Source organism: Dermochelys coriacea, chromosome 10 (genome assembly GCF_009764565.3).
Source record: "Dermochelys coriacea isolate rDerCor1 chromosome 10, rDerCor1.pri.v4, whole genome shotgun sequence".
In the NCBI taxonomy this organism is placed as follows: Eukaryota; Metazoa; Chordata; order Testudines; family Dermochelyidae; genus Dermochelys; species Dermochelys coriacea.
This window is the reverse complement of record NC_050077.1, coordinates 53,275,299-53,291,751: the sequence shown is the minus strand read 5'-3', so window position 1 is coordinate 53,291,751 and position 16,453 is coordinate 53,275,299. Positions and strand designations below refer to the sequence as shown.

General features: G+C 38.8%; 1 protein-coding gene across 1 annotated transcript in view; it reads right to left on the bottom strand.

Moving 5' to 3' along the window:
• Positions 1 to 5,970: 5,970 nt before the first annotated feature.
• Positions 5,971 to 16,453, bottom strand: part of VPS13C (vacuolar protein sorting 13 homolog C) — a 194,547-nt gene continuing 184,064 nt past the window's right edge. Inside the window, 4 exon segments of the mRNA XM_038418760.2 lie at positions 5,971 to 7,947; positions 11,272 to 11,361; positions 12,614 to 12,734; positions 14,333 to 14,424. Coding sequence (XP_038274688.1) covers positions 7,843 to 7,947; positions 11,272 to 11,361; positions 12,614 to 12,734; positions 14,333 to 14,424 — 408 coding nt within the window. The 3' untranslated portion in view covers positions 5,971 to 7,842.

The following is a 16,453-nucleotide window of genomic DNA, read 5'->3' as shown; positions in this document are numbered from 1 at the left end:
GGGAACAGCCCAGAGACCTCCCCTTTGGTGGAAACCACAGTCCAGGTTGAAGACTCCTGTGTCTGATCAGGAGTTGGGAGGTTTGGGGGGAACCCGGGCCCGCCCTCTATTCCGGGTTCCAGCCCAAGGCCTTGCGGATTGCAGCTGTCTAGAGTGCCTCCTGTAACAGCTGTGTGACAGCTACAACTCCCTGGGCTACTTCCCCATGGCCTCCTCCCAACACCTTTATCCTCACCACAGGACCTTCCTCCTGGTGTCTGATAACACTTGTACTCCTCAGTCGTCCAGCAGCACATCCTCTCACTCCCAGCTCATTACACACCTCTCCCTAAATGATGAGTCAGCCTGTCCTGATTGATTCTAGCAGCTTCTTCTTAATTGGCTCCAGGTGTCCTAATTAGCCTGCCTGCGTTAACTGGTTCCAGCAAATTCCTGCTTGTTCTGGAACTGCCCCTGACACCTTACCCAGGGAAAAGGATCTACTTAATCTGGGACTAATATATCTGCCTTCTATCACTCTTCTGTAGCCATCTGGGCTGACCCTGTCACATATCCCCCCTCCTTTGGGCAACGTGGGACGTCAGGCAGTGTACCCGTGACAAACCATCTGCATTGCCATGGTGGCTTCCAGACCGGTGTTGTATGGTGAATTGAAAAGGTTTTAGGGACAAGAACCATCTGGTCACCCTTGTGTTCTTCTCTTTATTTCGCTGCATCCACTGGAGGAGTGCATGGTCAGTCACAAGGGTAAATCATCATCCCAGAAGGTAATATCGTAGTGTTTCCATGGCCCATTTCACACCTCAGCACTCTCTCTCAACCACAGCATACTTCTGCTCTCTCGGGAGGAGTTTCCTGCTGAGGTAGAGGATTGGGTGTTCTTCGTCTCCGACCATCTGATAGGACAGCTCCCAATCCTACTTCAGATGCATCTGTCTGTAAAATGAATTCTTTGTTGAAGTCTGGGGCTATAAGCACAGGGTTACTGCAAAGGGTTGTCCATAGATCCATGAATGCTTTCTCTGCGGCATCTGTCCACTTCACCATGTCTGGACCCCGGGCTTTTATCAGGTCCGTCAGGGAACTTGATCTGGTGGCAAAATGGGGAATAAATCACCCATAGTACCTCACCACACCCAGGAATGCCTGGACTTGCTTTTCCTGATTTGGCTGGGGCCAATTTTGGATAGTCTCCAGTTTGTTTAGTTGGGGCTTGACCATGCCCCTTCCTACAATGTAGCCAAGGTATTTAGCCTCAGCTAGCCCTATAGCACATGTGGCTGGGTTGGCTGTGAGGCCGGCCCATCTTAGCGTGTCCAGTATTGCTTCCACCTTTTCCAAGTGGGTCTCCCAGTTGGGGGTATGGATAATTACGTCATCCAGGAACACAGCTGAATAACGGGTATGGGGCCGCAGGAGCTTGTCCATAAAGACGCTGGAAGGTGTAGGTGTCCCATGCAGTCCAAAAGGAAGAACAGTATATTGAAACAGACCCTCTGGTGTAGAGAATGCCGTCTTTTCTTTTGCATCTTTGGCAAGAGGAATCTGCCAGTATCCCTTTGTTAAATCAAGAGTGGTCAAAAATTGGGCATTGCCCAGGTGGTCAACTAATTCACTGAAGCAGGGTATGGGGTATGCATAGAATTTGGATATCTCGTTCAGCCGGCAAAAGTCATTACAAAATGTAATGGTGCCATTGGGTTTGGGCACCAACACAAATCGGGCTCAACCATTGACTGTGGGATTCTTCAATGACTCTTAGTTCCAAAATCCTTTTTACCTCTGTCTTGATTTCCTCCCTTTTAGCTGCTGGGACCCGGTAGGGCCTTAAAGTTACCTTTGTCCCAGGGTCTGTGATTATGTGACGATATGCTTCAGTGGTCCGGCCTGGTTTGGTTGAAAACACATCCTAGTACTGGTTGATCATCTCAGTTACCTCCTTCTTCTGGTTCGGTGTCAGATCAGGGGATATCCTCTGTGCAGCTGACACTCTGGGCAGGATGCACAGTACCTCCACAATACTTCATGTACTCCAGGCCAGAAGAATCGTCATAGGACTCGTGCCAGGGTCTTCTCTACCCCAAATGTCCCCCAAAAAGATGACTATGGGCAAGACTTAATACAGCGTTCTGGTGTTTTTGAGGTACTAGAATCTGTTGTACTTTCTGCCCCTGTACTGGTGCAAAAAGAGATTCTTCTTCATTATGAAGTAGGGTCCTGGTCCCTGGGTTTTCCCTTCCACAGGGACCCTATCTATTTCCGTCACCTCCTTCCTAATGTTGTCATACCTTGGATCTTCAGCCTGGTCCCGTCCAAAATTTCCTCTAATGGGACTAATCTGCCCGACATCTAGGGGGCCAGTCTCTGTTGCCTCTACTGGTTCAGAGGCATTAGGGTGGGGGTCAGACTCGGGTGCTGCTTCCTCCTGCGTGGCCTCCTTTTCAGCTGCTTGGGTCTGCCTCTCTACAAATGAGATCCTCTGGCTTTGGGTCAGTATTTGGGTTCCTAAGGCCTTAGCTGCCCTTCTTTCCCTTTTCGTCTTTCTAACCTGTCTAGGAGTGGAGAACAAATCTGGGGATATTTCCAAGAAGATTGGGGGTTGACAATCTACTGTGGATGCCTCACTAATTTCAGGATTCTCCTCTTTCTCCAATCCCCCTACTGGGAGTAAGTCTCCAAGCCCTGGGAAGTCCCTCTCTATGAGCACTAGGTATGGGAGTTTAGGGACTACACCTGCTGCTACCTCAGTAGTGTTTCCTTGGATCTTGATTTTTATTGCGATGGTGGGGTAGTAACTACTGTCCCATGGATGCATGTTATCCCCATATGTTTAGCCTGCAGCGGCTGACTACGCTTCACAAGCTTCCCCGATATAAGCATGATAGCACTCCCCGAATCAACCAGGTGTGACTTAACTAGTTCCAGCTTGTTCAGGAAATGCCCGTCACCTTACCCAGGGAAAAGGGATCTACTTAATCTGGGACTAATGTATCTGCCTTCTATCACTCTTCTGTAGCCATCTGGTCTGACCACGTCACACTAATTAGGATAAGAGAGGAAGGAGTAATACTCTTATAGTGATTGATGGATAATACTAAGAGGCAGTTGGACACCTGGGTTAAGAAAAAAAAGAAAATTGACCATGTCAAACTACTTGGCCTCGTACAGACTTGTTTCAGGTAGCAGACGTGTTAGTCTGTATCTGCAAAAAGGAGGACTTGTGGCACTTTAGAGACTAACAGACTTGTGATGCAGAAACAACAAATCTGGCATATACTCATCTCCTTCCACCTCTCCATCCAACCTCTCAGAGGTTCACACATGTGCTTAGCGTCATGCTCCTGATGCCGCTAGGAGTTACTCTGAATCCTTTCACTGAGTTACCCACTCCAGGAGATAAAACTCAACATATGGCCTGGGGTTTTTGCAAAAATGAAGGCAAGAAAAAGAGCAAATTTCTGACAGTGGCAACATTTTACATCTCTTCCCCTTCACCCCCCCCCCCCACCGTTAACAATTCTTGGGCTTACTCTTGTTCTATTGTGTAGCTGGATGAGGTATTTTCAGTTTGCTGATGTAATAGAAATTGATGTATGCAAAACTTTAGACCACCTTTGCTTGTATGAACTTTTTAAATTTAAAAAAGTTTGACCTTTTTGAGCTGTCCTTTGCTCCTCTATGCCCATCATCCTGTCTTCTCCTTTCTCATATCCTCTTCCTCCTCAACCCACTGAAAACCATCTATTGTTTGGAGGCTTTGGAAAGGGTTGTTGGACTCCCCTGATAAATGTCATTTAAGCACAAATAGACAATAGTTTTTCTGGAATATAAATCTCTGCTGATCTGCAGAAAGAATGAAAGGAGAGAATGGAAGGAAATGAATCCCAAGTTTTAATTTCAGAAGTTCGTTTGACAGGTCAATTTATTTTCAGTATATTTTTCCCCTTTCACATACATTTTGCAGCTTTTCTGCTTCAGCTAGATCAAGTGAATAGACAGAACTACCATCTTAGTTGCTGACAAAACTCCACAGGAGCAAATCAGAGCAAAGAGATTATAGTAGCCAGAGTTGGGAGATTTGCATATTCGTAGCATTGTTACTGAGACATAACAATACAGTGATTATGCAAATAAAATATCCATAGTTTAAGGAACTGCACAACTGGAAGGACATAAGCATTCATAACTGAACACAATTCCTGCACTTTGACTAAGAATATAAATTTTATATTACATCTAGATGCATCACAAAAACGTTTTAACTTTGATTTTGTCCTTCACATGGTGATATATATAATAGTGTCCTGTTGTCATCAGTTGAAGGTATAATAAAAACAGAGCCCTAATCTGTTTAAGGTAACTTGCACATCAGCCAAATGGCATCAGGTGCTTTCTTCTTACAGTCTTAATGTTACTCCCCTTGAAGTTGGTAGTCCACTGGTATCCATTTTGAGAGTTAGCCATTGTTCATATTCACGCTTTGATAAATGACAATACATATTTGTAAAATGTTGACATAACTGATTCAGACTGTATTACCAGCTATTACCAAAAGGTTTACAAGTTAATTTTTCACATTTTAAATTAAACTTTTTTGTACTTTTTCATATTTTATATTTTTTCACGGACTTGAGATGTCCAGGGGAAGAAGTTCTTGGCAGCCAATTGAAGATATATATCGTGTTATATTTATTCAATAATTATATTTTCTCAGATTTTTTTTGAATACTACAAGCCATTAGCTGAAGAATCCATTGAAAACAACATTCATATTCCTGGTATGATAGCTTCAGTTTGAAAAGCACTGCGGAAGACAACAGAATAGTGTTTGGAGAGGAGTAAGAAAGGGAGGGAAACAGATGGGATTTGCAGGAGTCAGAGGGAGTAGAATGTAGAAGAGAGTGAGGGTTGGCAGCAGCAGAGGAAGTTGGGGCATATACAGGTGAAAGAGAGGGACAGGAGCCAGGGTGCAGGGATTAGATAAAAGGAGTTTAGAATAGGAGGCAGGAGATAGGGTCGGGAAGACAGATGCAAAGCAGGCAGGATTTAATTAGTGGACCACATTTCCATACATAATCTGGAATTGAACCAAGAGCATGGAGTCTTTACGTCCCTCTTCTGTAAGCAAACAGCTGTGATACCTACTGGGAAAGTGTACATCTAGGATCCCCTCTGGTGGCTGGCTCACGTAGTTGGTAACAGCCTGACAGTACCACCAGTTACTGTGTTGGCTCAGGTTTCAGAGTAGCAGCCGTGTTAGTCTGTATTCGCAAAAAGAAAAGGAGTACTTGTGGCACCTTAGAGACTAACAAATTTATTAGAGCATAAGCTTTCGTGAGCTACAGCTCACTTCATGTTGGCTCAAGTAGTGGAGATCTGCGATGTGAATCTAAAGGTCCAAACCCCCTGCTAAATGACCCAAGTTGTAAAAGTGTTATTAAAAAAAAATCATTTTCCCCCCATTTTTCCATCCATATATAAAACTATTTCTTCATGTTTATTTAAATTATTAACTATTATCTACAACATTTGCAGACAAAACTAAACTACTATTACAAATATAATAGCAATTGTGAAGAGAGCCACATGAGTCAAGATAGCAGAAAACTGTGAGGAGAAATTTGGGGTCAGTTTTAATCTCCATTACTCCCCTCAATCAACATGGCAGCCTCTAAAAATCCAAGACCAATTTTGGACAGAGTAGTGAAATTTCTGATTTCTATCAGGATTTGCCAGTTTGCTCCTCAGAGGCCAAAAATTGAGCTCAGGAAAGGCAATGCAGAAAACAATGAAACAGTGAGAACTCTTGGGCAGTATGTACGTTTACAATTTAAGTGCATGTGAGTACTCTTTTTCCACCTGTAGCCACCACCATAAGTATTTTAAAACTGTTTATAAATTTCACTTGGAAAATCAACCTCATTCATCATTTGAGATTCATACCATGATTTTTGAGACTCAAACCATAAATAACTGCATATAACGATTTTATTTTGTCTGTATTTTAAACAGTAGTTGAAATGTACAAAATATACCAGACAACTCATTCTATCAATTCACTGTACTGTTTTAACATTAGAATTAAACTACACATTCAGGTCTTCTCTAGCCAACAGCTGTGTCTAAGGCCTCACAGTTAAGGATTTAAGGTTTTTTCTTCCTACTGTACTATGATGTTCAAAACTACAAATGTACATAGTAGCAACACACTTTCATTATCTTTAATTTCTCTCCTTTGGTAAGAGAGGCAAAGTATCCCACTTAATTAGATATGGACCCAGGTCAGAACACTAGAATTCGATACCCCTGAAATCTGGGAAAGTTTAGATTCTGGTACAGATCTGAAATTTGGGTCCTCCTCTATCTTTGATGATTGCTTCACTGGAAATAAAGTTCAAATATTAACAGAGCAAGAATCTATTCAACACTGAGTTCATACGGGCAGTTTTTAAGCTTGCATATATAAAAAAATAAGGTAAGTCAATAACTGGTCTTTTTCTCTAGTTGAGGTATGAAGTAAAAAATGCAAAAATTTACAAGTGGTGTTTTAGGGCACATATTTTCTCATTTGAAAGCCAAACATTTGACAGTGGTAGGTCTCAGCTAACTGATGACTCAACTGAACAGTTTGCTCATATAGGCCTGATTCAGAAAGGTACTTAAGCATGTGCCCAACTTTAAGCAGTGAGTTATCTCAATGAAGTCAATGAGACAATTTACACACTTAAAAATTAGTTATGCGCTTATGTATCTCGTTGAACTGGGGCCTAGAAGTAGAATTCTCGACAAGCAATAGTACACTCAATAAGAATACTATTATCAGCTGTTGATTATATAACTTAAATAAATGGCAAATATCAATTATATTCTGAAATATGGACAACAAATCAATGTTCAAGTTTTTGACCAACTGTATATAATTTGTTGTATAAAAAGAGTTGTATTTTCTTCACAGGGAAATCTTCCCACTAACTATTTAAGTTTTCAACTACAGCCAGTATTCATGTACAGTCTACTAGTAAATCCATTCTATTATTAATAGTTATTAAGATATTAAATGGCTTCTCAGTTAGGAGAACCTAAGCTGTCAATTTTTAAAGGGAGATAGAGCCACTTTATTTCTAATACACAAATTGGCTATTATTTCTAAAGTGAACGACTCTACTGAGAAGTAATGATGAGTTTTATATATACCCACGTTCTTTTTTACATTATTCTAAAGTGTAATATTTTCTTGTATCACAGAGTAAAAACAGCCCTGTATTTCTTTCAAGTATAGAAAGACCAATACCACAAGAAGATTTTTAATCATTAGAAATGTTTCCTAATATACAAGACATATTGCTAATAAGCTTCAATTAGATATATATGGATTTTAGCTTTCAAAAGTTAGAATTATTATTTATTGCTAATTCATTTGTAAACCATTATGTTATAGTGCAATTTAGGTATAATTTCATGCAAGTAGCAATCCAAGTCTGTGAAAAAGAATTGTTGGATATTTTTCTTAATATCGGAAAACAGGTAAGAGGAAAATCAGTAGAGGTCTCTCTTTTCTAAAGGAAATTTTCAACGTGTTGAATTTGTTTCCTGCAAAATAGTCAAAATACATATATACGCTGAAGGGGAATGTTAGAGTCCATCAGATGACGTTATGCAACAATTGCCAAGAAACTTCACTTTTAAAAATGAAAGGTGGTCTAGATAATATAGGAGCTGCACCCTGCAGGAAGACCATCAGTGTATTTCATTTTTTTCTGTACATTGTATACAAATTGCTTCTGGTAAATCTTCAGGAACAAGATCACATACCACTGGTTAAGCCAAAGGCAAGCCCTGTTATCACTGAGGTGGTGGTTGTGGTTTGATTAATTTCAGTGAAGCTTTCTTCACCAATTTTTGCTGCTGTCTTGCTGCTTGGGCTTCATCAACAGCACGACAAATTCTCTGTAAAGCAATAGTAAAATTAATAAGGCCATGTTTATCTAGCTATCCCCATCAAAAAACAGTTGCAACTTACTGAATTATGGCAATTTTTGAAACAGGTGTGTTTTCTAAAATGTATTTTAGTTCTGGAAACAACAAAACACGGTGACTGATTAAAATGCTGGCACTCACTGTCTGAAAGCAATCAGCACTAGTGTAAAGGTGTGAACACTGGCCAAAACATTCAACTTGTGCTCCTAAAATTAGGCACCTAGACCCCATTCAGCAAGATGCTTAAGCATATGCCTAATCTTCAGCAAGCGAATAGTCCCAACTGAGGTCACTGGGCATATTCACATTCTTAAAATACATACATGAGCCCTCAATAAGACTTCTCACATGCTTAAATAGTTAGCCACACAATTAGGGCACTGATACAACAAGGTTCCTTAAGTAACTTCATTTTCACATGTGCTGAGCATGTAAAATTTCCATTTAAGTCAGTGCTCTGTAGCTTTGAAAGTCAGACCACTTAGACGTCTAACTAAATATATTCACCCAAGTTGGAAAGCTCTGGCTACCTGTAAATTGGATGTACAGCCAACAACTCAGTAAGGTTAACATTTTAATGACTGCTCTAAGTATCATATGGTATTCCCAAAAATAGTAATAGATGATTTTCTCAAAACAATGTAACAAAATAAGGATACCAAAGGAGAGTATCATATTTAATGAAAAATATAGAACAAGGAGCTTTTAAGCTAAGAGAATGCATTAAATTCCATTATCCTGGATTCAAACTGATATGCCTTTCTTTTTAGAAACAGTGTACTCATTTAGTATATGTAATATGATAGAGTGAAACTGGCTTGTTTGTATGTTATCTCCCTCTCTATATCTCAATGCAAACTCTGAATGTGAACTAAGACCAACCGCAAAGATTTAGGTTCCCCAAAATTTGAAGACAACCTAAAACTTGTAATTAGGCAAGAGATTTTTTTTCCACCCTGTAAAATGGGTTGGAGAGGATAGCAAAAATCCCTCATTGTTTATCAGTGTGGGATGGAGGTGAAGGCCCTATGAACTAGTCTAGGTAAATACACTATAGATTTTAAGTCAGCTTGAATACAGAAATAAGGTATAGTATCCAGCAGTAATGCAAGGAACCTGCAGGCCCAAACCTGTAAGGTACTAGCTTACCGAGTTAACATAAGGAAGTCAGGCCTATAAGCCTTAGTGTAATTAAGTTGACCAGCAGTTACGCTTAGTCATAAGATATATTATTTTGCTTGTTTTCAGTATATAGTTCTGCTGAGATCTTGCATAAAATGCTAATATGTAACCACAACAAATCTGTTCATACCAGCAGATGTATAACCACAAGATTGCCATAAAGAAAAGGAGTACTTGTGGCACCTTAGAGACTAACAAATTTATTAGAGCATAAGCTTTCGTGAGCTACAGCTCACTTCATCGGATGCGATGAAGTGAGCTGTAGCTCACGAAAGCTTATGCTCTAATAAATTTGTTAGTCTCTAAGGTGCCACAAGTACTCCTTTTCTTTTTGCGAATACAGACTAACACGGCTGCTACTCTGAAACCTGTCAAGATTGCCATAGTAACCAATTGATGTATATGCTAATAAGTTTGACATCATTAATTACTAAGCTATAGGATAAGGATACCGACAACATTATTAAGGTGAGGAAGTTAGTTAGCAAAGGAGGCAGAGCTCTCTTATGAATATGCAGGGCAGTCATCAGACCTTATAATAGGCCCAACCAACATCTAAGCCAGAGATCTCAACCATTGGACTTGCTTGGCATGCTAGAGACAGGTTGGCTCGTGCATCATCACCTGTCTTCCTACTTTCAGAACTGTGTGAGTATGCATACTATATCTATGATGCTGAAAACATATATATGATTTGATGCTGGAAGTCAAATTAATATTGCACTACTGTTACTTTCTCGTTTGCATAGGAATATTTGTGTTTTTACTAGTGTTAATAAAATTAGAGGTTTCAAAGTAGCAGCCGGGTTAGTCTGTATTCACAAAAAGAATAGGAGGACTTGTGACACCTTAGAGACTACAATTTATTTGAGCATAAGCTTTCGTGAGCTACAGCTCACTTCATCCGATGCATTCAGTGGAAAATACAGTGGGGAGATTTATATACACAGAGAACATGAAACAATGGGTATTACCGTACACACTGTAACCAGAGTGATCACTTAAGGTGAGCTATTACCAGTAGGAGAGCGGAGGGGGAAAAATCCTTTTGTAGTGATAATCAAGGTGGGCCATTGATTATCTGCTAATAGCTCACCTTAAGTGATCACTCTGGTTACAGTGTGTATGGTAATACCCATTGTTTCATGTTCTCTGTGTATATAAATCTCCCCACTGTATTTTCCACTGAATGCATCCGATGAAGTAAGCTGTAGCTCACGAAAGCTTATGCTCAAATAAATTTGTTAGTCTCTAAGGTGCCACAAGTCCTCCTTTTCTTTTTAATAAAATTACAAAAGCTTTTCCTAAGTGCAAGTGTTGCAGCTGTGCATGGCAGGGTTCCCAACCGAACAGTAATTCTAATACTACTATACCTGATTCTGGAACTAGAACCTATCAAACCCCAGAAGTTTTGTTTATTAATTGGAGATTTTCAAATCATCAATATAGCCAATTAATAGAAGAGGCAACAACCCTAGGTAGAAGAGTCAATAGGTACGTGCATTGACCTCTTGCAATATGGAGAATGAGCGAGTGCTTAAATCTGCCATTGTTATCCGAGTTCCTGAAGTATCCAAAACAAAAAATAAAGGTAAGTTACCTAATATTTCTACCTAGCTGTGATAATACAACAAAACATAAGAAATTTCGTGAATTTTTGCTAAAAATCTGAGAAGTAGATCTGGGCATAGAGAGAAGGTCCTTACATGCACACTTTCTTTGAGAAAGGAGGGAACTGACATAGTGGGGGCTACAGTCTTCTCTGAATCATATCTGCTGCCTTTCAGCACTTACAGAAGGCACTTTTGCGGCCTCCCCAGGCACTGTCTTGCCTTTCACAAGATTCCCAGCATTCAGAAGCATATCGTCTTAGGGGAAGTTTACAAAGACTATCTGTCTTTGTTAGGATTGATATTGTACATAAAGGTGTACGTCTTTAAAAGGTACATGTATCTGGGTCCAGTGCAGTGTTAAATGACCACTGTACCAAATAACCAGTAGTCAGGGCAGGCCTGCTTTAATCCTGTCAAGCAGGCCCTCCCCTTTGGCTGAATTACAGTAGTTTTTGATTTAGCTAAAATGGCATGAGATTTTTTTTTTTTAAAAGGTTACCCTTGCAGTAGTTTCATCCTTCAATTGAATTTTCTTCAGACATTCATGAGCTGCATGGGCCTTTTTTTGGAACATTAACAGCCCCTGATCCTGTTACAAAGAGGAATAAAAATAAATTTAAAAGCCTTGGGGGAAAAATTCACAACCCAATACTGGGTGCTTAAATGTCATCTTTTAAGTTGTATCTGCTTTTCTTTCTATACAGATCCAGACCATATTGTAAATAAATGATTTCACCCCACAATCATCCTAATTTATTATCAAAGTAGTTATGTTTAGAGACAGATGTCTACATATCTTAAAAATTAATTTTAATAAGTGAATTTCTATGGAGAAGTACCATGCAACAAGACTACTAGCAAACTCATAACCAGTGAAAAATTAAAAATACTAGTCCATTTCCCTAAATTTCAGACAAAATGTTTGATATAGGATGACAGTAAAATTAGCTCCACTCAGAAATGACAAAGTGCTAAGTTATGCAAGGATACAATTCAAGTAGAATGTTACAATCTAAGTTCTTGAAAATCATGCTTTTTATGTAATTAGGGCATTTTAAAGAGTATAACAAGGCACAAAAATGTCATCAACATTACACATGCAGCATGCACTGGCTGAATTATAGTAGTTTTTGATTTAGCTAGAATCCTGGAAAATGCAAAGATTTTGAAATTGGCTGACATACAGTAACAATACAAGAACACCTGGTAATATAAACAGCCTGATAAGGTTGCTTCTTCAAATCTAGGATTCCTAACTTTCCATTAAGTTCTTGAATTTTGCAAGGAACTGGATGCATACTCTTCATTGGAAATTGATACATCAATATAGGTCTTAAGACCAAATGCTGAAAGCAGCAGAGGCTGTGCTACGTGTAAAAAAAATTTAAATCAAAATTTTCAGTATACCATTGCAGAAAAAAGTTAAGCTTTTGGACTTATGTTCTAAAAATACAGGTTTGAGCCTTATTAAAATATGCTTTTTTCTGTACCTGATATTATAAATTTATTAAAAAGTTTCAGTCAGTTACAACTGTGCATGTCTGTTAAAGGCAGTAAAGCTGGAGAGGTTTCACAGAGAGTCTATGTATACATCATAGGGTTACAAATGTTAGTCGAGGGCATAATTTTGCCTGCAAAACCTTTATTAATGCAAGATGTAAGGCGGGGGGGGGGGAAGGGACGGGAAACAGGACTCAAATTGACTTTCAGGGTGGCAGGAAAACACCACTCTCACTGTAATCACTGACACACAGAACTCCACAATGCCATTTTGATACTTTTTAAATCTAAGTCACTCTTCAGAGTAGATCTGCATTCAAAGGCATAAACATTTCTTTTACCTTCACAGTGATTTTTAGTACATTTGTTTCAACAGAAGGAGGATGTGTAAAATCTTCAAATAAATAATCCCAGTCTGTTACATGGCCTAGGATATCCACGTCTTTTACACACATCAACCTCCTATCCAAAAGACAAAAGGAATGTGAAATATTTTAACCTCCTCCTAGGACCACGACTTTATCAGAAGAAAACAAGGTTAATTTTGACTTCTTGTTATATTTATGACAGACCAGGGATACCCTGGTTACTTGAGCTATGTTACTTGAGGGCTGTGGGTGTGATGCTGGGACTATTTTGACCATTTGAGTATCAGGAGTACTCAAAAATAGCTTATGTTTTAGACCAATCTGCATAAACAAAAAAACCCAAACAGCAACTAAAACCACCTTTTCATCAGGGTTGAAAATTCAGGGCTTATCTTCATTGCCACAGCTAGCTCAAGTTGCTCCATTCAAGAGCCAGCCCATAGCAAAAAACACACTTGAGCTACACAGAGCTATTTGATGAATTGTGCTAACTCAAGCTGTAGCTGCATTCTTGCTGCATTATTAGTTGGAGCATCAGCAGCACTGAAACTTCAACCCATATCCCCAACAGGCCAGCTAGCTTGAGTTTAAACTTAACTCTAAGTTAAGTTAAATTGAGTTTAAACATGTAACTCTAGCTACAAAATGTGTGTGTGGGGACAGGAGTCAGCTTAGGACCTACATTCCAGTTATATCTCAAGCTCCAGCTGCAGTGAAGACAAGCCTTAACTTGTTACCACTATCAGGACTTCAATAGTAATTTCAACAGGCTTTTTCTATTGCATTGTGAATTTCAAGGTGGATAGGTTGTCAAAATTAACTAAGAGGGATTTTCATGTGGGTCTTATATTCAGCAAACTTAGCCCATGTGATCAGTAAAATCAAAAACCAGCCACTCATTCTGTTTCTCATATGCTCTTGGCTTCTGTTTAAGCACTTCTAAAAAAAACCATCAAATCGCTCAGCTGTTTGGGTCTAAGACCATTAGGCAGTGACCTAATAAGTGATTTTCTCATTGTTCCTAAGTAGCGATTGTTATATTTCTTGCCATGTTTGTACAAAAAAGGCACAGGTGCCTCAACCAGCACATTAATGTTGGCACAATTGTTGGAGCAAGTGCGATATAGTAGATGTATACAGTGTGTGAGTAATGTAATGGAAGAAACAAGGTTGAAATCCATTTCTCAAACAATTAGAGTTTGATTTTTACAACAATTTAGGAATTTTAGTTTCAGTATAACCTAATCCACCTATTTGAGTAAAAGGGGCAAAACAATCATTTGGGAAACCAAACCCACGGTGCTGGAGTCCATTCATCTAATACATGAAAGTGATTAACTGCTCTTTGTGGATGTTCATTTGCATGCACTGTATGCCTCCTAGTCAAGTACAGTTGCATGAAAAATGCCACAAACCACAATGACATTGATTAAGATGTATTCCCAAGCAGGTATGTTAATATCAATAGAGATTTGGTTCATTTTAAAATTTTTATAGGAATAAAATAAAGGATGTTTAAAATATTGGGAAATAGAAGATAGGAAAGTTCACAGAAGTTTAATACATCTTCTATAGGGCAAAGAATAATTGATTTTTATTTATCACACTAAGAAAGAGACAAAGCCCTGAAAATATGGAACACTTCTAAAAAGCAGCTTTTGAACAGACATTAGGCTATGCTGATAGTAATACCTATTGGTAACAACAAGGTTTGTCTTCTTGCCTCCTGGAAGCACACAGTGGTATCGATAACTTTCTCCTTCCAGTTTTCTGATATGAGAGTTCTGAAAAAGGAAAACGAAGATTTAAACTGGTCATGTTTAGTCTTAAGAAAAGAAGACTTAGGGGGGAACCTGTTAACAGTCTTCAAATAAGCGAAGTTCTGTTATAAAGAGGACTTGATCAATTGTTCTCCATGTGCACTTAAGATAGGATGAGACATAATGAGCTTAATCTATAGCAAGGGAGATTTAGGTTAGATATTAGGAAAATCTTTCCCACTATAAAGGGAGTTAAGCACTAGAATAGGCTTCCAGGGTAGGTTGTAGAATCAACTTCCTTGGAGTTTATTAAGAACAGGTTGGACAAACACCTGTAGGGATGGTTTATGTTTACTTGGTCCTGCTTCAGCAGAGGGGGCTGGACTTGACTTCTTGAGGCCCCTTACAGGCCTATATTTCTATGATTCTAGGAACATATTTTAAATGAGCTCTCAATTTATATTGGATTTATTATTTCCAGCTCAAAAATTTATCATCAAAGAATTATAATGAGTAATCTCATGAAAGTCTCAAACTCAAGTTAAGTCATTTTGGAGATCTGTTCAAGTCCTCAACCACTCAAACAGGTGGAAGATTACTACTAATTTTTTCAACTGTCATTCTTTTTCTGCCACTGGCAGTCTAGGAGCTCTCTCCTTCTGCCAAGCCTCTCAACTGGATCTTTTAACACAAGAGTGAGAATCCTGTGATATGTTGTTTAAAGAATATGCCTAGTTTTAAACACACACCTCAGAGCATTATCCAGAGAGAGAGAGAGAGAGAGAGGTGTCCCGCACAAGAAACTATCAGGTTGCATCTACTCAGCACCTCTCAGGATCAGGCCTTTTATTATAAAATGTTAGCAAGTGAAATGTTAGATACAAGTATTTATGGAACATATAGGTTGAAAAAGAAGCTTAAGGAACATGCATATTAAATCCAACATCTCAGGTATGTTTCTGATACATAAGTAGTAGGGAGCCGAGTCTTCAAGTAACAGTAAAGTTAAAAAAAACTGTTTATATTTCCAGCGAGTTTTTATGGACTTTATTCTGTTAAACCAAGTTCTTAGAATTAGCAACGTTTTTATCTGCTGTTTAACTGAAAAATGACAATTCAACAATGTAAATACTGTCTGGGGGCTGTCTGTAGACTCGTTTATACTAATGTACACTTCAAATATGTAGCATTTGAGAGATTCAGTCACTAATATCCAACCTTTATCTTTGTGATACATCACCGAAAAATGCCAGGTACTGACATTTCATAATACCAAAAAGACAAGCCGTCCCCTCCATGCATTTACACACATAGAACCTATGATAATGATAATGCTGAGGCTATGAGACTGATGGGGATATAACAGCACATCTGTGGGCTCTGGAGAAAGCACACAGATCAAATGACAGTAAGTTATGAAGGTAAAACTGTGAAACAAATAATGTATTTCAAGAAATGAAATCATACTGAACACACAATTTTAACTCCATAATCATATGCAGACAAACTTTCACACATTAGAAAACTTCCTTCTCGCCTTAGTGGTAAACAGTGATTTAAAATCCAAGTCCCTTGGATTAACTTGTTTCTTGTTTACAGTCTGTATGTTGTGGGGAAATGCACATAAAGTTGCTCAACTGTAAGGCAGCTTATTAAGGGCAGGGGAGGTGATTTGCTAGGGTTAAAAGGGAATGTTAATATGGCAGCCTAAGATGCGGCTGTAGACTGCTTTATGCTCATGTACACTTAAAATATATAGCGTTTGGGAGATTTTGTCACTGTATTCAAATTTAGACCATGTCTGTCACAAATGTAGTACATCATGAGGCATGAATCCTGCATAATTTATTTTATGATTTATATGATTTATCATACTTAGATGGGTTTGGATCAAGTTTCGGCAATAGCAACTGTAACAAAAACAACATCCCTACTTTCCAAGTTCACAAAATCAACTTCACACTTTATTGCTAAGCACAAGAGATTTCAATACACAAGAATATTTGCAATATATTTTTGAATAAGCGTTTAATAAGATTTCAGCACAATACTG